General features: G+C 42.4%; 1 protein-coding gene across 2 annotated transcripts in view; it reads left to right on the top strand.

The window, feature by feature from the left end:
* The window catches only part of fbln1 (fibulin 1), a 31,873-nt gene extending 8,626 nt beyond the window's left edge, over window positions 1-23,247 (top strand). The window contains exons 4-17 of one of the 2 annotated variants that reach the window (XM_086209509.1): window positions 1,069-1,228; window positions 1,736-1,798; window positions 1,899-1,985; window positions 2,273-2,410; window positions 2,509-2,646; window positions 2,819-2,962; window positions 3,048-3,173; window positions 3,255-3,380; window positions 3,473-3,592; window positions 4,155-4,286; window positions 4,390-4,513; window positions 9,228-9,373; window positions 12,165-12,305; window positions 22,388-23,247. In XM_086209509.1, the coding sequence (XP_086065635.1) occupies window positions 1,069-1,228; window positions 1,736-1,798; window positions 1,899-1,985; window positions 2,273-2,410; window positions 2,509-2,646; window positions 2,819-2,962; window positions 3,048-3,173; window positions 3,255-3,380; window positions 3,473-3,592; window positions 4,155-4,286; window positions 4,390-4,513; window positions 9,228-9,373; window positions 12,165-12,305; window positions 22,388-22,527 (1,785 nt within the window). In that variant the 3' untranslated portion in view covers window positions 22,528-23,247. Of the gene's footprint in view, window positions 1-1,068; window positions 1,229-1,735; window positions 1,799-1,898; window positions 1,986-2,272; window positions 2,411-2,508; window positions 2,647-2,818; window positions 2,963-3,047; window positions 3,174-3,254; window positions 3,381-3,472; window positions 3,593-4,154; window positions 4,287-4,389; window positions 4,514-5,185; window positions 7,703-9,227; window positions 9,374-12,164; window positions 12,306-22,387 lie in introns of those variants that run through there. The other variant, XM_086209510.1, reaches the window with a different exon arrangement.
* Window positions 23,248-23,772: the final 525 nt, after the last annotated feature.

Below are 23,772 nucleotides of genomic sequence, written 5' to 3'. Positions count from 1 at the left end.
GAGGGGGAGGGTGGGGCATGTCAGTGCATTTTCCTGACAGGCTGATATCGCTGTCATCATCAGCTTGTCTTTACTTGATCAGCTGTAAGATTCAGGTAAGATTTTGATTAAAAGCTGTGTACAAGGATGAACAGGAGATGGCCTCTCAAATCCCCTGTCACACAATAAAATGGTTTCATCTTGGTAGTGCGGTTGTCAATTACGTCAGTAAGGAAGACAGTACAGGGGATTTGAACCGGCGACCCCTGTGTTGGAAGACAGTGCAACATACATATATACTCATTTTTGAGGTTTTGCTATATGCTAGTAGACAAACAAAAGGCTTGTGAAAGAGAGTAATGGTAGCAACGGCTTCAGTTTTTTCAACTCCATTAAAACCTCACTGTGCCATGTTGTGCAAATCAAACAACACGTGAAGTGAAGTGTTCATTAGTGAGCTTTAGATGTCTGTATTTACCACACAAACATGAAAGATGTAGCCGTTCCCACAGATGTAGCGCGCTTCGTTGCTCTGGGGCTAAAGAAAGATTAAAACCATTAAATGTTTCTATCACGACGTGTTGGACTAATGTTTGTAGACGCTGTTGTCACGGTCCTCAAATATATATCTCACCAGTTCTCCTTGTCTCAAACCTGCAGCAGAAGCCCCCCCCCCCCCCCACACACACACACACATACACACACACTCTGCAACCTTTCATTCCCTTCCCCTGCTGACATCACCAGGTAGCTGTAATGATTGATGGAGCATGTTTTAACCAGAGGCGGTGATGTCATCTCATCACTCTCCGCCTATCCATTTTGCTTACTGACTCAGTTCTGTCTGTCTGTCAGTCGTCCTCTCGATCAGCCGCCTCTTTTGTCCGTCTGATTGACTGAAACCTCGGCTGCCTTTCTCTCTGAATCTTTTGAGTATGAAGCTGTCTCAAACTAACTGAGAACCACGCTGTTTCCTCCTCACCATTTTTGTATATAATCTTCTCAGCACAAGTATTGATTTGTATTTCAGTCTAATATTTATTTGATGCTGCTATTGTGCACCGATGGATTTTATGTTATATTCTGTAGGTTTGCTGTGACTGTTGTGTCCTGGGGAAGGCAGCCCAGGACATGGGACTTCCCTGTGACCACAACCTGGCTCTGGGCTACCAGTGTGGCCTCGTGTACCGGGCTTGCTGCGTGGATGGAGTGTCAAACAACCAGACCACAGTGCTAGAAAAAAGTACATGTAGGTAAAACATTTTTAAAAATAAGCAGCTCTTTTATAGATTGTTTTTTAATTCCTCAAAATTTGTTGTGAGGAGAAGAGAAGGAGAATTTATACCCAACAGTCAGTAATTGTCAAACCTTGACCTACACTGCCTCTTAGTGGATGGATGCTGTAATTGCTTTCAGCTCTCAACTGGGACACAGCCATGCTTTTCACTCACATTGTAATGGGTTACGTTCAGCATCTGATCAGAGGTAGAATGAATTCAATTAAGTATTTGAGATAGTGGTAATTTATTTGAGTATTTAATAAAGTAGTCCTTGCTTTTATTTTTTTTTTACCCTGACACATGCAACCTTTTATCAAGCAAAAAGCAAGCTGTTGATTGATTGAGGAAACCCCTGCGTCACCACCAATCAAGATGAAAAGCAGTTATTGTTAATTGCTGAAAAATGGCAAACTTTAAAATGAGCTGCTGTTTAAGAAGTGAAACATTAAGACTCATCTGTTTCCTCTCTTTCCTAGTACCAAAAGAGGATGAAACCGCAGCTAATGGGGATAATTCTGTTTTAAATGATGAGTGCCAAGGTATGATAATGAACAAGCTTTTCTATGCCCCCCTCCAAAAAAAACTTAATTTCTCTGTACAAAGGCAGTGATAAATTATCAACACGTGTTTCTCTTTTAGGAAAATGTGCTCATCGTTGTGTGGGTAATGATACATGTGCCTGCCTCAAAGGCTTCAAACTGAAACCAGATGGAAAGAGCTGTGAGGGTAAGTAAATATTTCACTCCTCCACATCTTATAATTTGAAAGTAAATGGTTGTAATTCAAGACTGTGCACATTTGAATTGCACGACAACGAAATGAGATGAAGAAAGTGATGCCGGTGGAATTTATTACATTTAATATTAATATAGCGTTCAGTAAGACACGTGTCTCAGCTGGGAAATGAGGAAAACACGGAGGTGTAGATTTAATATTGAAACTGCGAATACAAATTTCGTTTTAGGAAAAGACAATCAGCAAGATAATCGTTAACCTATGCTCTCCTCTCCCAGATATCAATGAGTGTTTGCTGGGGGCCAGCAACTGCCGGGTGGGCGAGCGCTGTATCAATACAGACGGCTCATTCAGGTGCCAGCGAGAGGTCAGCTGTGGGACTGGTTATGAACTCACCGACAGCAATAACTGCAAAGGTCGGCGACACCTCTGCCCTCTCAATCCCTGTTTTTAGCCCATATTTGAGTTTTCTGTGTTATTCATGGTCAGTGGTGAATGAATACTTTTCCTCCAGACATCGATGAATGTGAGACCGGTATCCACAACTGTGGCCCAGGGTTTCAGTGCCAAAACTCTCAGGGGTCATTCCGTTGTCTTCCAAGTGTCAAATGTGGAGCCGGTTTTATCCAGGATGCTCTGGGCGCCTGCATTGGTGAGCAAATATAAACGCACTCGAAGTACTGCGTCATGGTTAAAATGTTCGCATCATCCTTGAGTCCCAGCGGATCTTCGAACTATACTCAAAGAAATTGCAATTGAAAGATAGTGTGCGAGCAGAGCAGCTTTTTCATTAATCAGGAGTATCATCTGTGTCTGTGTTTTAGACATCAATGAATGTGTCAGCCAGACGGGCCCCTGTCAGAGAGGCCAGGTCTGCATCAACACACCAGGATCCTACTTCTGTAAGAGGAACTCGGTGAACTGTGGCCGAGGATATCACTTGAATGAAGACGGCACCCGCTGTGTTGGTACGGCTGAGTGACATCATTATCACATTCTCGCCAATATACAGCACCAACCTTGTTATAACTCTGGCGTTTTCTGTATCCTCAGATATTGATGAGTGTAAGGGCCCTGACAAGGTGTGTGCAGGTCACGGATGTACCAACACCATGGGCTCCTACCACTGTGATTGTGAGGCTGGATACATCTTTAACAGTATCAATCGGCTTTGTGAGGGTAAGCAGAAAAATACGTATTTAAATAAGATAATATGGGCTGATACTGAAGTACTGATAGAAATGTATATTTGTGTTTAAGATATTAACGAATGCAGGCACTATCCTGGCCGCCTCTGTGCTCACAAGTGTGAAAACACCCCTGGATCCTACATGTGTAGCTGCACCACTGGCTTCAAGCTATCCAGTGATAACAGGAACTGCGATGGTAATGAATGGAGTCTTTCTTTATCAAGCGAATAGCATTGGATTTGATTTAGTAGCATCTGACTCATCTGCTCCGCCCACTACCGTCTGTAGATTTGAACGAGTGTGAGAGTAATCCCTGCAGTCAAGAATGTGCCAACGTGTACGGCTCCTACCAGTGTTATTGTCGCCGTGGTTACCAGCTCAGTGACATTGATGGAATGACTTGTGAAGGTAAAACTGAACCACCGAAACTGCGGAGAGCCAAAAAATAAAACATAGATCCATAAATGCCTGAAAATGAAATGGAATGTATTTGAATGACAGACAGGCGTTTGTTACTTATTGGATAAATATAGAGATGAATTGATTAAAGGTGACATAACTTGATATGGCTACAGAAATAAGGATGCATTTTTAGTTAAATGTGAAATTCAGTTCATAGGGGAATTTAAATGTTAATACATACGGATGTAAAATAAAATCACAACTCAGTTCGTGTCACATTTAATGAATTTAGTTTAGTCTACATTTCTTTCTAATGGTCTGGTACTGATAAGGACGTAGTATTTTATCTATTGAATCATTAATTAATTTTGACAGTTTCAGTCTTTTATATGTAAGAGTCCACAAATCAATATTAAAAACCTTGATCAATCTGCCACCTCGAATGTATATTAGCATGTTTATTTAAATTCTTTGGTTTAAGCTGGTCTTTCTTTCTTTCTTTCTTTCTTTCTTTCTTTCTTTCTTTCTTTCTTTCTTTCTTTCTTTCTTTCTTTCTTTCTCTCTCTAGATATAGATGAATGCGCCCTGCCCACAGGAGGTCATATTTGCTCTTATCGCTGCCACAACACCCCCGGCAGCTTTCACTGCTCCTGTCCTGTCAGTGGCTACACTTTGGCACCCAATGGGCGTAGCTGCCAGGGTAAAATGTCCTCAGTTTTACACATAATCCCTCATGATTCATATTAATTTGAATGCAAGCAGATTTTATTGAAGTCACTTTTTTTCCTTCTTTGTGCTCCCAGATGTTGATGAATGCGTGGCAGGGACACACACGTGCGCCGAGAATCAGAGCTGCTTTAATGTGCAGGGAGGATTCAAATGCCTGTCCTTTGAGTGCCCAACCAACTACCGCCGTGTTGGAGAGACGTGAGTAACTGGATTGTGTCTCTCAGACGCACATGCACAGTGTCATCTGTATTTACATCAGTATGGTAATTGATGGGTAGAAGTAAATAATATGGACAAAGTTTGAAAATGTCACGCACGCACGCACGCACACACACACACACACACACACACACACACACACACAGCAGAGTTATAATGATCATCTCACCAAGAGCTACTATGAGTACAACAGTAAACATTATCTGGCCTTTAATACCAGCACGTACTTGTATGTCAAGGCTCTGCATGGCCAGTATGCTCAATGCAAGAATGACTTCAGAAAAGACTGGGCTGTAGCATGCTCTGTTGTTTTAGAATGATAACGTGTGTATGGATATTAGTCTCATCAGCTCAGATAATAGGAGGACCTGTGTATGGCCACATTGTTATGGAGTTGCCAGTTTCAGAACCTTTGCATGATTCCACAGAGGGCACCATGATTCCTCAGTCAGGTGCTAAGCCGCTGATGTGATGTTCCCTCCACTGCATGTCATGCACGGCAAATTGAATTTACATGTGCTCTCTCTCTCTCTCTCTCCCTCTCTTTCTGTCTCTCTCTTTCTTTCTCTCTCTGCTTGTTTTGTTCTATGTCCTCCTGTCACTCCCCAAACCCCACCCCCTCACCCTCCTCCACCCCATCTCTCTTTACAGTCGATGTGAACGCTTGCTTTGCAATGACTCTGTCGAGTGCCTGGCCATGCCCCTGAGAATAACCTACTACCACCTCACCTTCCCCACCAACATCCCTGTCTTCACCAACATCTTCCGCATGGGCCCCTCCCACACTGTGCCCGGTGATGACATCCAGATTGCTATTACCTCTGGCAACCAGGGCGGTTTCTTCAAGACGGAACGAGTTCCCACTGGTGGAGTGATGTCAGTGGCGAAGCTCATCAACACGCCACAGGACTTTGAGCTGTCTTTGGAGCTAAGGCTGCATCGCTACAGCACAGTCACCACGTACCTAGCTAAAGTGCTGGTTTTTGTTACCCAGGAGGAGCCCAGAGTACCTTACAATCCGCTGCTAGAATAAACACAACACCTCTGTAGCGGTTCGTCAATACACTCTTATTTATGATGTGTAATCTTAAATTCGTTGTCTAGTGCAGTAAACACACAACATGCATGTTCAACAACTGTCAGCAAGGCATGGTGATGCAATATCATCTTGACTGTAACCTTCAAATTATTACAAATATGTGCAGGAAAATATAGACAAATATTTATTGATCTCGTTTATTAAGTAGAAAGCACTCTGAGATCACGTACAGTACTGCCGGGGAAGCTACAGAGTTCATCAAAATATGTTTATATTTTTCAAATATTTCAAAAATAGGCAGAACAATCAAGAAGCTTTGGGAAGCTTCTTTCAGCATTTCACATGGACTCAAGCAATGTGATTGAAATTCACCTATGAGGTGTCCTGAAAAACATCACAAATAACTGTATCAATGTAACGACCGAATAACGCTCGTCAGGATCGACAGTTTTCCACCATATTTCCTCCAAATCCATCCGTTAGTGCTTGAGATTTTGCGCTCCCAAACAAACAGAGACAAGCTGGTGATCGTATGACCTCCTTGGAGGTAATAAAACTGATCATAATGAGGTTTTCATTAGTTGGATTAGACCCTGTTCTGCATTGGTTTTTATCAAAATGACCGGTCTGCTGATATTCCACGCAGTGATTGTAATCAGAATAGTATTTGCTTCTCTTTTAGGAACCGTGATACTCATTTATAAAACAGTGGGTAAAATGTATTTTAATTCAGCGGACGTAGAGCATAAAAGATCAGCGGGCCCCTAATGTTTCTTTTGTCTGTTTCTTTGTGTGCATCATCCTGCCCTCCTAATATCAGTTTTGGATATTTGGAGCTACATCCCCCCCCCCCCCCCCAAAAAAAAATCCTTCAAATATTATTGCTTTACAAGGCTTTCAGAGCAGTTTCTCCTATTGTCAGACTGATGAACCCTCTTTGTTTGGACACTCATAACAGTGTTAAAGTTACACGTCGACAGCGTGTTAAAGACAGCACATCATACTTTAAGAGTTAATATGATCAAAACATTGTAGTAAACAGAGAAAACGGGCACATTTTTTTATTTCTATACCACATTATAATCAGTATGATAATCAGAATTCAGCAGTTTAAACTGAATGTAGCCTCTCGGAGGCAAGGCATCATGATAGCCGCTAGGTGGCGCACTAGGTCAGGGTGAGTCATAAGATACAACTGGGTGTAATTTGATGATGGTTGCATGATCAAAACTGATGATTCCCACTATTTTATGGTACATGTGTTGGATGTGAACTTTTTAAAAATTTGAATAGAAATGACACGTGTTCAAGTAAAATCCATTTCTTGATATTAAGGATCTTGTAGAGCTTTGTCAATCACATTAAAGTGACATATGAAATATGGAAGTATGAAGACTCTCTAACAATGTCCCTGTCATATCAGTGGTAGAAAATATATTCACAAAAGGTTGCAAGAGATTTTACATTCAGTGATTTATATTTACAGTAGTTCGGTGTCTCCAAATTACTGTCAAAATGAGTCTAACTGGCTCTTCTATTGTTACTCCCACTTCCCAAACATGAGTAACCCTGAACCACAGATACATCTTTATGTGGCAGTATATTTTCATGCACATGCCCTTGACTTATTTTACATTTGGGCTTAATGTGAAATGCATAGATTTCCACTGCATACTGTGGGTATAAACCCTAAAGTAGACAGATAATCCAAATGAAGGCTGAGTAAGTGACATGCGATGAGATGCAGTGGCACAGGAGGGGAAATGTGCCCTGGCACAGAGTATAAATAGTTTGACAAGATGTGAGCCCGGGGCTGTGGCTTATAATAACTGTAAATTCAGATGTCGAAGGTTCCTCCTGTCCTAAGCTGTCAGGCTAGTAAGGATGCACTTGGTCCCTAATGGGGATATCCTTAAAATAAGAACATAGTGGTGCGCAGGAGTTTTTTCCTCCCCCTTGACATTGAGTTATAGGGCTCTGGGCTCTGGCCGGTGGTCTGAACAATTTGTGGTACAGCAGCATTGCTGTGCACAGAATGAATGATGCCCTGCAGTGTTTGTGTTGGGGCGTTATCAATGTGCCAACTATAAATAATAATTACCAAAAAAATAAAAGGCCCAATGCTTGACCAGAGGAATTTCATCCAAAAAGTGTGTTTTTCTTTCTGGTCTGCAAGTATTGGGGTTTTTCTCCTGGGCTGGGCCACATGAGGCATGGGGAGATGAAGAAGACTTGCATATATGTATACACACCCACACACACATGCACACACGTGCACAAATGAACATAAACACACAAATGGACCTTTTGGTGCCAGTCACATGCATTAACACACACATGTTGTAATTAGCTCCACTTGCTACCCCTGCTTTGAAGTGTCTGTCTGCGTGTAAAGGGGCAGTCCATCCTGAGTCATTATCTTCTCGTAAATTTACTCTGACCCAAAAGAGCTTTCACCTCTTCCTCTAGAGCCCAGCTCGGGTGTTTCTGCAGCTCAGACCATGCTAGTATAAACTAGGAGAACATTTTGTGGGTTTGGCCATGGCCAAACCAAATCTTGGACCCACCCGCTAATTGCTAATTACAAGCCCCTACCCAGTGGTGGCTTGCCTTTTTGTCAGGGGCTTCTCCCCTCGCTCTCCATGAAAGGAGCCCTGCAACTCAAGCCGGCCTGGGGCTTTGAGCTGCAGCCTAAAGGTCCCCCGAGGAGCGCCAGATATCCACGGCTCATGACTCACTATGTGGCTATATGGCTGCCATACACATTAACTGGACTTGGCTGTTTTCATAACCCAATGTTACTATATATATATATATATATATATATATATATATATATATATATATATATATATAAAATGAATTGTCTCCTTTGTGGAGACCAGATCTAAATGTAGCCTTTTGGATGTCAAACTCAAGGTTTTTATTATGTTCCAAACGCTCTCTCCTGATCACAGGTTCCTTGTTATTTCAATGTCAAACGCTTGATTAATGAGATTGTTAATGCCATAGAAACCTCTCACACAGTCTAATGTAACAGAGAGGTTGTGAATAGCAATACTTTACGTGGCGTTAGCTTTAGGAGCCAATAGGGGCCCTCCGTTCCCTCCGACCTGTCACTGATTAGGCTGTGGAATAAACAAAGCCCTAAATAATAGGATGAGAGCTGCCTGGGGGAGAGGAGAGGGAGTTGTCTAGTCATGTTGCTCACAATTTAGGAGTCTTTAGAGTACTCCCTTGCCCCATTAATTTTCTTCAAGAGATTATCTGATGTAAAGCCAAAGATGCAGCGAAAATCCAAATATTGTCCTGAACAGGTCGTGGATCAGCCTTTGTTACTGTGATAAATCATTTCCCGCACAGCTTGAAATAGCGCATTAGGCATAAAGTTTAGCTTCGGCATGAGCTGTAGCCATTTTGTTTATTAATATTCTATAGCGTGGAGATTTTTTACAATGACTGCATCGAAAGTCAGCCATGTTCCACAGATATTGTTTGTGTTACAGCTGTTGGGTTTGTCCCAATCGTGAATCTTATTGTAAGGAACTCTAAGGCCGGAGGCCTTGTGTGTGTGTGTGTGTGTGTGTGTGTGTGTGTGTGTGTGTGTGTGTGTGTGTGTGTGTGTGTGGTGTATATGTTGGTTCTGTCCTGTAGAGTGCCAAGGATTGATCGCTCTGACCCAATACGATGTATTAAGTCCTGTCAAATTAATGATGTGGCCTGTGCCCTGGACCCAACACACTCTGTGTCCCAGACCTTCATCTCACTGCCGACCTTCCGAGAGTTTACAAGGCCAGAGGGTAAGTGCACCTCCATCTTTTCTTCACATGCTTGACCTTCAATCCAGAGCAATACAGATGGCTAAATGTGTGATAATACACAAGCTCCCATCAGAGAAATATATACGTTTCCGAAGAGTAGTTTAGTATTGGATTAGCTCACTGTCACTACTGTGGAAATGGTTCTTGTCCTCTGTCAGAACACCAAAATACAGTCTGTTCGGAGACAGTAGCTAAATCGTCCTTGAGTGTTTGGTCTATGTGGCCATAAACAAAGTACATGACCTACACTCTATGAGCATTCATACACTTGCAGTGCTGTGGCTCTTGTGCTGCATTTACACCAGCCTCCATGCTGCCATGTTGAGTTTCTTCATGTAGTTCCATCAGTGATGGCTGGAGCTAATAAATTGAACCACAGTTACTTTGACTGACATAAAGCGTATGTCGAAAATAGGTTAAATATGGAAATGCGTAAAATCATGAGGTCCACCAGTCCCGGCTGGTGCACTTCATCCATGAATCCCAGTGGATATTGGTGCTAAATTATTAGCACATGTTTTATGACAGGGGGTGGCATGGCTCAGAGGAAGAGTGGTGCCTCGCTCAGGTGGTTGAGTCGTTGGAGAGCATGTCACATATGCAGCTGACTCCGGTTTGAATCCCGGCTGGAGTTCTTTTGCTGCCCGTCACACCTCCCCTCTCGCTCCCTTGTTTCTTGTCTGTTTACAGTTAAATAAAGGTGTGTATGCCAAAAAAATTCCTTAAAAAAAGAGGTACAGTTGCCGTCTAGCAACAGAAGGGTTGCTGGTTTGATTCTCACTTCCCCCGGTGACCATGTTGAAGTATCCTTGAGCAAGATACTGAGCCCCTAATTGCTCCTGATAGCCCTGTGAGGGACTGGTGACCCGCCCAGGGTGAACCCCACCTCTCACCCAATGTCAGCTGGGATAGGCCCCAGCCCCCCGTGACCCTTAATGGATAAGCGGTATGGATGGATGTTGTATGACATTCCATTTATGTGAGTAGACACCTTGACCTTTGGCCCTCACATTTTATCAGTTCATCCTATGCACCAAGTTGACCTTTTTTTTTTAAATTTGAAGAAATTCCCTCACCCAACCATGTGATATTGTGTTAAAAAGAATTGGACTGACAGACTTCACAAAACATCTGCTAGATAAGTTGGTGTGTTATTTCTCAACCTTTATCTAGTCTGGGGTATTTCCCTGATCACATTTACGCATTTAGACCTGAAAGTTGCTGGGTTAAATCTCTGAGCTGTTCTACCGGTGCACTTGAGTTAAGAGCTTGCTCAAGGGCATCTTCCTGGTGGTGATGACGGAGGGGCAGCGCTGCTTCTTCACCTTCTTCGCTCAGGTTTGAAGCAGCAGATTGAACTGGTGACCCTCTGCTCAGAAGCTTGCTTCTCTAACCTTTGGCCCATCACTGAAATGTTATGTTGATTAGAAAATTGGGGAACGGGGAAAACATCTAGACTGGCTCTCTCCAAAGTGAACAAAATCCAACTACCAAAACCACTAAGACCCAGTACTTAACACACTATTTTGTGTTTGTTTATTCTGGACCCAATAATGCTAATTAGTGGTAAGTGACTTTATGACCTTTGGATAAAACTAGGACCATTATTTTCCCCAACCCATCCGTGTTATGAGCTGCTGTCAGTGAATTCATTAAATTGCAGAAAAAATAACAATAAAAAATTGTCTGAAGTAAAAAACATAAACCGCTACCCATTGCGTTACACAGTTGAAGCAGGGATTTTGTGTCCGCCACGAAAACAAACTCTTGACACGTGATGTGCCATCACCATGTTATGCAGTGTTAAGTGGTCACAGCAACACTTATTCCTGTGAGATCACATTACTTTTTCTCCGTGTCTAGTATAAGTACTAAGAAACACTCCCAAAAAACTTCATGTTTAACAGACAAACAACAAGAAAATCATCAACTCTCTCATCAAACTCTCTTCAGAGAAAAAAGCACATAAATGAAAGAATAATCCATCTTGAAACGCAAAACTATACCTTTACATATCTTTTTTTTACTTCACAATTTTTGACAATGATTGATCATCTAAGCCCTCCAAAAAATGTCTCTCTGTATCCCACTACATTTTCTCCTTCTTACAAAGACCCACATTTGAGGCTTTATTTTGAGACATGTTGAGACATTTTTGGAAAGGATGATTTTTTAAGACAGCATGATAACTTGCGGTTTTAGTGTCATTGTTATCCTCGTGTTTTTTCCCTTATACTTTATCACCCTTAATCATCCTTTATCATCACTGAGCCTCCATTAAATTAATTTCCGTGCAGTTGTCAGAATCCGACTACGTCTGACCCCCAAATTGGCTATTCCATGATGTTCTCAATGCTGTCTGGGCTTGGCTACACCAGAAAGCAATGTGCCATATTGGTTGGATATGAGTAACCATGGTAATCACTTGCAGACAGTGACAGCTGACAAGCATCTATTGGCCGGCTTGCAGGGCATGTTTCAGACACGCTCATGCTCAACGTCACAGGGAATAAAGCCCTTGTCATTTCTCATAAACTACAAATTGGGATGTGAAGGACTCGAGGCCCTTTAGTCAAACATCAGTATTGAGAAGCCTCAGCCTTCCTGTGACTGTCTCAGGGTACACAAACACAAGCCTTTCCATTTCCCATTTTATTGTCTTTCTCTTGGAAAGAAAAAAAAGAGTTGGCAAATGCCTGCAATCCCAGTGTAATTATGAGGGTTCAGACTTCCAAAAGCTTCTTGTGTCTAATTGTTATCTTCTCAACAGAGATTGTTTTCCTGAGAACCACAGTGCCAGCTTATGGGCCCTATCACTTAGGCAGTTATGACGTCAAGTTTGACATCCTGGAGGGCAATGTGGAGAACGCTTTCGACCTCATCAAGCGGGTGGAGAATGGAATGTATGTGGGTGAGTGCACGGATTTTGCTTTGAGATTTGTGAAGTCTGCGTTGTGGGTGAGACGAACAACTTTGACAATATAGCAGCTTTACCATGCATCCTAACCAGCAGCCTCTGTAACTGGAGATTATATTTTTCTCTCTGTAAATACATTTAGAAGTATATGCAATATATAGGCTATGTACCTCTTTTTACAAACCAAACTCATATGTGCACAATGACAAAAGCAGGGTAATGTGGACCTCCTGACATAAATACATCTGACATGGCCCGTTGTGGTCTTTGCAGTGTGGTGGCATCATGTAGCCGCCATCATCTTCATGGCAGCTCTTGGTGGAGTCATCAGAGAGTTGTCCTCTGAGTGGCTCTTTGAGACAGACAAAGGCCTGTTTCTGTCTCACCAAATATTTGGCATCAATTTTCACATCCTTGTGGTTAAACAAAGTACCATTTAATTCACTTATCCATGGCTCTGCTTATCCCCAGCAGATCATTACTTTCCACAATGTCAGTATCTACAGGAATAGAGTATATAAATCTGCACTTGTGTGTTCACGTGCACATAAGCGTGAATGATGGCAGTTGCCAAACACTTCATCATAACCACCTGTTCAACGACTGCCAGCATGCCGAAAGAAGCCTTGCGTTAGTTCAAGTAGGAGCTGCAGATACCATCTCCAGTGGTGTGTAACAACAACACATGTTTGGGTAGAAGCCATTCCCATCCTGGTGGTGACCTAAGGCTGCTGCACGCCTGTGGGAGAGCTGAACTGAGCCATGATCCTCGAGAGGATGAGGGTGTTGTGAGCCTGAAGATGACACATTGTTGGGCCCATCTCTGTATTGTTTGTGCTGAGATGCAGGCGGTGTACAGTGGAAGGAGTGTGTCTTTTCTCTCTAATGGATGGAGGGACGTCCTGTCAGCGTACACATCTGTCTTGATAGAATGAAAGGGAAAGGGAGGAAGAGAGCATGTGTGTCCCTGATTCAGGCTGTGCTGTGGGTGCACACAAATTCTCTCTCTTGTACACTTGTGCAAGAACAGATGTGTGCTCACCAAATGCACCCAAATTCACTCAATGACATGGTAGAGCACCGTTTATTACCAGCAATAATTCACATGATTCACAGTTAAAGCAGTTCTAATTATATTGTACCAACTTATATAATTGTATGTTTTTGTTGGAATGTGCTTTAGCGTAATTCCGCTTGAGTGATAGCTCCTATTTCATAATGTATTGTCTTTTGTTTGTATCTGTGTGCATGTGTGTAAAAAAGGATTTAGTTGATATTCCGGTGCTTATTTACTGAGGCATATGTGCAAAAGAGGGAGAATAAAATTACAGAGAGAAAAAGATAAACTGAGACTGTTATTTAATAAAAGGGGAAAGAAAGAGGGAGAAAATATGTGCAGAAGTAATCCTGGATGCTTTGCTTCATGTGGTTAAATGTATTGTTCCATTTCCCCACGCTAGGCCTCAGTGTCTCGCCGAGCATTAGAGCACTTAAAGTGAAGACCACATGAAAGGCCTGTTTGTGAGGAGGCGCTTCTCTCCCAAAACCATTGGATGCTGATTGGATTCAGCTCTTGTATTTTAACACCAGTTGCCCATCACATATATAAAATGAAGCCCTGAGCGCTGGAGCGTTTGGGCTCTGACTGTGAAGTGAGGAGTCCTTGGTGTGATGAGGGCCCTCTTGGTTTTATTTAGTGGATTGTGCTGTTTGGCCCACAGACACTGGTGTTACGTAACCATTGTATGAGGCTCGCTGACGTGTCACTTCAGGAAGCTTAGTTTCCAGTATCTCCCGTGTCTCCAACAGTGGTATTACAGTTTGGTGGGATGTGAAGAGTAGCAGACATTGAGGCTCCACTAATGAACAAGTGCGTGAACTCAAGCTAACGTTGGCCATTATTTTTGGCCGCTCTTTTGTTTTTGAAAGGGACAAAAGAGGCAATTAGGAATCCTCGGAATCCATAGCTAACTTTAAAAAAGTGATTCTTAAACGGTTTGATTGGCTGACGGTCTTTTCTGTTCTGCTCACTTACTTAAAACCAGTCAGCTGCACACACAGGCATGCAGTGTATGCATATACACACAAGACACATACACGTACTGGATGACACACTAAATAGTGTAAGAGCTGCATCACTCTTTCCTAGTTCCTGGTCATCCATCATTGGCTTTCCCAACGCATATGGATGACAACCCTGACAGCTTTGTGCATCTGTACAAACACAAAAGCCCCGCAGAACTTGGAAAACAGCACAGATCAAGCACTTACCAATTCCCATGACCACCAGCATCAGCTACATAAAATCCCTTCAGGTAGACACACAGCACATCCACACACAGACAGATGTAATTAAGATAGAAAAGAGGCAACATTAATGAGGTACAGGAGCATCAGAAGCCACCATACCAGCTATAACATCACTCTCTGGAGCTCTCAGACCGGAATGCTGTTCTTCCGAAATGGTATTCCCTCATTTGATGTTTCAGTAAAGATGCCGATGGGTTTTGATCGATCAATGTCCGGGGATTTCTGAATGTCAGGTTGTTGCTTGCATGATAGCAAGGAGGTGACTGTGACTGGGCCATTCTATATTTCCTCCTCTCCCGTTTGTCGGTGGGGTTAGGGTTAGTTGTTGCGGCGCTGATAAAATAACAAAAAACAAAACAAACAATCTTATGAGTACATGATTCATCTGGACTGCCTGGACTGTTTGCTTGTCTGCTTGCAAAATAAATGCACATTCACAACTTCAGTTACAGTACTTTTTTGAGTGCACACTTATAACTGCACGCTGTGAAATTAATTATGAATTTTTCACAAGCTCAAGATAATAATTAATCCATGTCCTGAAGACTTAGGGCGAGGGCTTAGTGAGTCCAGGTGACTGAGGACCACATGTTGGCGTCACATAATTGTCGTACCCATGAACTGACCCCTCAGTTTCCCGTGGAAGCATCTGCAGTTGCTACATGTTCCACAACTCAGATCAAACCACACGTAGAAACAGACTTGCCTGCATTATTTCCTGCTAACACTTTCTTCCACATTCGGGTAGGAACACATTTGCACCAAGCTGATAATGGGATGATTGATTTTGGAAGTCAGCAGGTGGATGGATGAGCCCTTCCTCCCACAACAAGGACTCCCTGGGATTTACTGCAACATATGGCATTCCATGTAAAAAATACCTAAATTTAAAAAAGCAATTCGAACACACCATCTTTTCAACATTCTATCAAAAGTGTAACTTGTAATTTATTACTTAGCTGACTGACCAGTGTTGCTCTGTGTACGTTTACAATTCAGTGCAATATGCAGCCAACGGTTGAATCAGTCAGCACAGGTTTAGTCATCCCTTAAATGTATCCAAATGACTCTCCTCATGAGTAATTATTTGTAATGGAAGAATTTTTCAGGACAATGAATCACTTTTGTAGTTTTTCTAAGCAGGAAAACCTAAATTGAAGTGTAAAAAAGCAACACGGCGAGAGATAATATGGCATTTGTCCTTTTATGAATCCTACAAAATCCTCTGGGAGAAATTGTAGGTTTAAGATGTCACAGCTAAATTCCGTTCATTTTTGAAATGCAGGTGGAAATATGCACGTGTGGTTTATATCCTTTGCAGAGAATAAATACCTTTCGCAATACCACAGTGCTGGCAGCCAGTGAAGCAGACAGTCAGATGAAAGAGGAAGTGGACAGTTTGTGTCTATGCAGGTAGTCGTGGCCGGCGGTGCAGCCATCCACAGTGGCTGGTGGAATGTGAGCCTTCTGTGTGAGACATGACTTCTTCAGAGCCAGTGGAAACTGTGGCTCTGGCTTGTGGCTGTGCTGATGAAGAGTTGAGGACAGCAGAGGAGATAAGCAGACAAGTAACTCCTCAAGTTTTAGCGGCTGTCTTTTGGATGAATCATGACATGGCAGCAGCAGGCCCACCAGAGTGCGCCAAGACCATAAGGAATCCTTGTCTGCCCTAACAAGGGATTAGTACTGCTAATCAAAACAGGGTCTTCTCCTCCCAACAACCCCTCCGTCAAACATACAGTGCCTCCCTCGGGTGGTCCTCACTCAACGTATAGATGAAGAGATATGTTGTACTTGCAGAGACATACCATGTGCACGGTTAAAAAGATGCACTGGAACATATCTGTCTTAATAACTCATCAGATACACGTTTCTCCTCCAGTCTGGTGATTTATTTCATTTATGCTCATCATCACTTTTTCCTATCTGGCACTTGAGAAAAAGTAACTTCTCTTAGCTCGTCATTCAGCTGACAAAATTAATGTTTTTTTTGTTTTGTTTTATCCATGTGCATGTAGTTAAAGGCCAAAAGCAAAGTATTTTCTAAAAACCTGATCTAATTCATCCATGTATTTTGAGTGGGATATCAGGATGGATAATACATTCCAGATTCACGTTTTCACCTCATATCTTTTTAATTGAATCTACATTATCAAGCCTATGTATTGCTCATAGCTATGATCTTTAAAAGGTCACTTGCAATATAGCACAAAGTTAGCGGTAAAGATAATGGTGCATGTTATATCATCTCAGCTGCTCTGGCCCACAACTGTGAAAACAGAGAATCCAAGAAAAGAAGCAACCAATTGCCCATGGCTACTTTTCAATGATGTCACTACCCAGTGAGTGACACTGTCCAACAATGACACATGGGCCATTTGAGAGATCTGTAGCTATGACTCACTGTTAATTGACCTTAAAATATCAAACCGCATATGCTGGCCTTTTTAGAAGAGGGGCGCACACGGATCCCGCCCCCTCTTTGGAGTGGTCCGAATCGTGTTTGGACAGCCTGACCTGACTGGCCATCGATGTACCAGTGACATGGCAAGATCTAGTTGCTGAGCGTGCTGAGTCTTTACACAGTCTGAATTATTTCAGCCATGCTGACGGTTCAAAAATTAAGATTTGGTAATGGGGTAATAAGGGAGGTAGTTAGTAATGTTTCTGGCATGACTTCTGGCTTTTTGGAGGAAGCGTTTCAGGCAGTGTTTATCCTGGTAATGACTGAATAAAAGAATAATTGAATAAGAAGCCACTCTTTCTTCTGTTTATGCCAGCAGTACTTTCCTGCACATCGGTGATATTGTTAGATACAAAAAAAATCACTGTTGTAGCCATAATGAGGCCAAAGAATGCCGCCCAGCACCTTCCTTGTATACTGGAACTTTGTGCACCACCTGGATGCTCTCCAGTGGTTTCACTGCAGTGAGCATACGTAGCGCCACAACCAGTGTGTCATTACACAATATTGTGGTGAAGCCAATGCATACTTTTCATTTGTCTCTGGTGTTAAACCCGTTCATTTTGGATTTTGTCATACACTTCCTCGCTGAGTTGTAGAAACCAGAAAACCCAGAAATTGTACTGTTTACATGTAACTATTCAATATTGCACCCGTCGTGGCCATGAAAGATGACAAATGCCTCCTAGCATTTGCTTCACTTTGTTTTGTGGCAGGGTCCGTGCCACTAGCATGCATTTATTTAAGGCTATTTTCTACTTAAGGGTCTACTTTATGGTGTGTCGGAATGTTTTTGGATAGGAGATAGATTGTACAGCTGTTTGTTTGATGGTGGCTGTTCAAGCCAGCGGGGTCACCTTTGCACCCTGTGGCAGATACCTCAATGAGATGGAAAGACACCACAAACCTTTCCAGCACTACAACTGTGTCTCCTGCTTGGGTGCTTTAAGCCTCAGATAACATGACCTTACAGTCCAGGCGCAGGGCAAAATTCAAAACCTCTTCATGTTTATTTATAAGAAGCTCAGGTGGTATAGTAGCCAATCAAAGTCAACCTGTAATGTGGCTGTTTTTCCTTGCAGACCGAATGAAATGTTAAAGATGAGAATGCGGTTGTGGTTGCACCTCAGGTTCACTGTGAGTGTGCTGAGGCCCAGCTGTTAGCTGATGCTTTCTCTCCACTGTGCTTTTGATGGAAAGCTTACAGAAAGACACAGTCATCCTGTTAGGATTTCACCGAGGCTTTCAAGAGGTCACAAACACTGACTTCAGTATGAACCTCCTTTGTGCAGATCTGAACACAAAAGCCCATGTTGTCTTATAGTATTACTACACTTTTCTCACCCTGGAGGCTATGCGGTAAAACAATGGCTAGAGGTTGAATGAAGCATATTTTTACAAATGTGGTATGTGATACAGTAACAGGGATACATTCTACAGGTTGAGTTACACTCCACTGATTCTTATTCCAGCCAGAGATCTCAAAGTTTTATATTAATTTTGTAAAACATTTAGGGATTTAGTGATGCTACTTGGAACTCTAACACAATTATCCCTTCAGGAAGTCCCACGCTTCTTGGTTGCTGCAAATCCATCAAGCATTTACACCCCACATGTCAATCAATCTATTCAGTGGAAATAAAATTTATGGAATGATATTTATGAAATATCAGAAAAAAGGAAACAGAGAGGACTATCCTGTGCATTTGTGCTAACGTGCATTCTCAGCAGTTACTGAGAAACCAGATGGTGCAACTTACATACATCTTCAGTGATAAACCCTGGGTCACTGGGTGTTTCAGGTCTTAAATCATCAGACACCCTCACCTAGGCGACCCAGCCCTGGGTGATCAGCCCCTTACTTGTGTCAAAGTAGCGTGCCATGCCATGGAACACCCCACTTGAGCCCCAACCACTTTGATGCTTTTATCTTCAGCTTCAATGTTCTTGCTGGCTCTTTCTTGCAATCCTCTGATACCAAGGAGTGTTCCATGCAGGGATTGGCCCTGCAAAACCCGCTCAGCCCACCTCAATGGGCTCACGGTGGGCGTTCAACCCACTCCCCCTGCAGTCCTCTACCAGTTGAAGGTACTTTGCCTTGAGTATAATTTGTGCAAAGAGTATTGTAAAGGAAAAAAATGTTAATGTTGAGTGAAAAGCCAAGATTTAACACCCTAATCGCCCATTTAAAAACAAAATGATCCCCATGTTCCTTTAGTTAAAAGTGCAAAAGAATTTTGCTTTCTCATTTCCTTTTCTACTGTGCGCTAAAATAGCAAAAAAAAGTTTGTACTGATGACCCGTCCAGGCATGAGGGTACCCTACCTCACGCCTGAAGGCTTCTGGGATAGGCTCCAGCCCCCCCCCCCCCCCCCCGCCCCGCGACCCTTAACAGGATAAGCGGTAGAAAATGGATGGATGGAGAAGAGTTTGTGTTGATCTTTGATGTGAATGAAGTTCATCCACATCTCAAAACCCACTCCTCCAACATTTTTGGCATCTGAAATGCCAAAAAAATACAATGGCACTCGTGTTATCTGCTGTTGGGACTTGTAGGTTCAACATTTTTTTAACCTCAGTGAAGTCCATCCATGCATAGTTACGGTTGCTAATGTTGAATTGGCGGATCTAGGGAGAGTTGAGCAGTGAAGGGTGAATTACTGTTCCTAAACACACAGCTTGTGTTAATTAGACCACAAATTTACAAAACAGCCCACAGAAACATTCCACATATTGCAATATTTAGATACCCTTAATAAATTTTCAGTTTTGACGTAATGTGTTTTTGTTATTCATGCACTATGTAGAAAGATTTTTTGTCTTAGGAAAAAAATGTCTTTACCCTATAGTCTAATTGGAAATGCATTGTCAAGAAAAAGTCATGCGTATGAGGTGGTCCATATTGTGCTTCGTCTTTATTTTGTGTTTGATAAATCCAGCACGGAATTTTTATTCAACTATTTTTGTAGAAAGGACACAGAAAAATCACGAACTCTCTGAACTTCAGTTGGTCAGCTTAGAGTCGCATGCATCTTGATGCTTTTCATGTCTTAAAATACTTTACAGAATCAAAATTCAGTCGCTTATTTTCGTGCCGTCTTTTTAATGTCGCGTCTGTCGTGGGGTTAAAGTGAAGGTTAGCCCTTTCTGGTGGCGCTGACGCTTTGGAAACAATAAAATCTCAGTCCTGCTCCACTCGGTCTTCTGTCACTATGCAACAGAGTCCCAAAACACCAAAACATGGGGGCAACCCTGGTAGAATGGGCCTCATTCCGCACTCTCCAAATGCTTATCACCAGAATCTTCTGGAATATATTGTGTGCCCACAGATATGACTCAAAAAATGTTCGAGAGAGCCACAGAAAGTGACAGAGAGACACACAGCAGTCCGAGCTCCTATAGCTGGCCCCTCCCAGCGTTAAAGATGGATTCCTGGAGGAATGCCTCCATGGCTGTATCGCGTGACTGCGACTGCTCTCCTCCATCAAACACATGGGACTCATTTACCCTTGTGGGCCACAGTGATGGTGCCACAAACACCAGTCCCCCTCAGGGAGGGAAGAGAGGGGAGGAAGAGAGGGAGGAGAATTAGTGGGTGGTGGGATCTGCCATCATACCATGCCAGTATCCCAAAGGACGCAGCAAATGGCACATACTGGATCGTCATCTGCACAGTCATCGCCCAGATGGGTTTGACTGCTTTAGACCAATAGAAGCAGCGATCTGGTAAAAGCGTGAACTGACTTCGTAATAAATAAGACGAGGGTAGAGAATGGCTGAAGGTGTAATAGGAGGACAGTGTGGTGATTGTGCTGCCTGACTGCACTGAGCTGATTGCTGTTCAAACAGGCCAGAGCTGAAATGTCACCCACGCTCTGCAGAGAAAAGGCCTGCTGACAGCCTGTATAAACACTGGCATTTTTTCCATAATCGCATGTTCAGTTAAAAAAGAGTTCCCAATGAATTCCATGGGCATTCAATAATGCTGTGTTGCAGTATGTTTATTCTCCCATCAGTTTTACCATGACAGAAGGTGTCTGTGATGAGGAGACGGGAGGTGGCTGGTGAAAGTAAAATGGCAATTATCATGGACTGTCCCAACGTGTCCCCACAGGTTCTACTGTACTAAAGACATTCTTTAAGTCTGTCAACACTTCATTTAAATACTCAACAAAGGTACAACACATTTATGAGCTGACAGCATTTGATTTTGAGACAAAACAAGGGAGGTAAGACAGAGGATTTTTTTTGGACGAAGAGCTGTTGCATTTATTGGTAAAAGGATGCTGAATGTGGAGGCTAAAGAAGAGGATGTGGTGAGGAAGGACATACAGGTGGTTAGCATGACAGAGGAGGATTCTGAGGGCAGGAATATATGGAAAAAGCCCCATGAACACATTGGTTTAGGTTCTGTTATGACCTGGACCTACACCCTGGACGATCTAAGCAATGATGCGACTGCGACCATGATGCATTCAGGATGCATCGAGGTCTAAATTTAAAAGATAGAAAAGTATCAAGAACTACCAGCTATGCGATACGCACTTTCCTCCAGTGTTTGGTTGCTCTTTTACACTCTAAAGAGCAGAAGAAGACATATGTTCATGTTTGTCAGTTGACTTTAGCAGGACAGTTAATGTGGGCTGTTGCTCAAAGTCTGTGGCTCTTGTGTTGTGTAGCGGGCTGTTAGTCATTGGGACCATCTGTCTGTAATAGAAGGGGGGCATTAAAAAATATGGTTTCAAGCTTTCAGTGGATTTAATGTAAATGTAGGATGAGCCATCGTAAAACCAAAGAAATATGGAATATGTCCCTTTTGGATTCCAGTTTTTTTTTTTTCTAAAAGGAAAACCAAGATTTACAGAGCTGATATGTGTCATAAAATAGCATCCATTTTTTTTCAGTCTGACTTTCAAAGGTCCATATTTACTGATTCTCACTGAAAAAACTGCTAATATGAAGTATGTGTGATGTAGTAGCACCAGCCAAGATATCCATCAATGTCTTCAAGCCTCAGTCCTTCGTCAGCGTCAGGATTTATTGAGCTGCAGTACTACTGTACATTCAGAAGGGTTTTGGCAGCACTAACTGTACAATACACAACCACTGTGGTTGGAACAAAAAAAAAACAAAAAACCCTGAAACACAAAGATACATTTTTTGGGTCGTGGCTACAAACGTGAAGATCAAGCTTTTACATAACCGGAGTCGACAGCTCTAGCAATAAAAGTGAAGCAGTTGTAGCTTGAGACCAACTCATGCCGTCTACCTGCTGCTGTTGTCTCATCTTTGTCTCCTCCAGGTGTTGTCCGCCAGGTGAAGCCTCTGATCGGCCCTTTGACTACAATACTGAAACTCTCCATGCGCAACTTGACCACCCAGGGTGACTCCGGCCAGAACATCATCAACGTTCACGTCTTCGTCTCTGAGTTCTGGTTCTGAGAGGCAGATGCCAAACTTTACCACATGTATTAAGTCATCCATTGTCAACACTGTACACATTGGTTATGATATCTCATTGCCTTGGTCAGTGTCGGGGTTTTAATGTAATGTTCAGTTACTTCTGACAGTTTCTGAGATTAAAAAAAGCTACCAGCTGCTTCTCGTGAAAGCGCCACGCTTAGAAGACAAGCTCAGCCTCAAACACACTCCTGTGTTGCATCTGGCGAAATGGAGCTAAATATGAAGAAATGTTATGCTTTAAAATCTCTTTAAGGAGAAAGAGAGTGAGAGAGAGAGAGAGTGAGAGAGAGAGAGAGAGAGAGAGAGCGTTTTAAAACAGAAAGTGCATGTATTTAGAAAGGCCATTGAAGGATATGGTTGAACGCAACAATATTCCTCACTTGACATTATAAGCCTTGTTTTTATAACATTCACTTTTCCTTTTGATGATGTATTTTTTCTAAGGAATAAACACTATTTTAGTTACAGTTCCTGTATGGGTCTTTGTGAAGAAAAAAAAGTCAAGTTCAGTGTTTTGTCATTGGAGCAGTTGTGCTGTCCACCACAAGTTCCCCTGTGAGCACAATTCAAATCCTCATTGTCTCTGTACTTTCTTTTTTTCAGGGTTGTTGTGCAGTGGAAATGAATGCCATTCTAAACAAAGATTTTACCGCTTGAACAGCAGTTTCATGGATTATAAAAACAAATAAACAAAACAACAAAGTGACCTTTGTGTCTACGCTCTCCAATTTGCATGTGATAAAAGCTAAAACAAGAACATTTCTGTGGGCAAGGTACTTCCTTGTGCTTGCAAAGCATTTGTAGTAACATTTACAACTGAAGAAAGTCATTCCTGTTACCACTGCATGGAGTTCCACTGCAATAAGTTCTGTACATGAGTTTTTGAGTTTAAATTCTAGGTAATAGGTTGTTTTTCGCAAGTACAACAATGTCACAGTGATCAGATTGTTTGAAATGCTGTTGCATGACATAGCCTTCCATTGTGAGATTCTTATTGGTAGCTGTCAGCGCGTCTTCCGTGCAGAGAGCCAGAGCAGCGGCAGCATGAAGGTCTGCGCTGATGAGGACGGGGTACTGCAGAGAATAACACATTTTATCCCCCAAATAAATGCCCAAGAAAAAGAAATCCATCAATTAAAGCTTGCCACAAATGTTGTGTAACTCCTGAAACATTAAATTCTTTGCAACCTTGGATGATTCCCTTTAAAAAAAGAGGAACACAAT

The sequence above is a fragment of the Aulostomus chinensis genome, chromosome 7 (genome assembly GCF_037954235.1).
Source record: "Aulostomus chinensis isolate RoL2024-O1b breed Wild chromosome 7, RoL_Achi_v1.0, whole genome shotgun sequence".
NCBI classification, from domain to species: domain Eukaryota; kingdom Metazoa; phylum Chordata; class Actinopteri; order Syngnathiformes; family Aulostomidae; genus Aulostomus; species Aulostomus chinensis.
The sequence above is the reverse complement of the archived record's forward strand: the minus strand, read 5'-3'. Positions and strand labels throughout refer to the sequence as shown.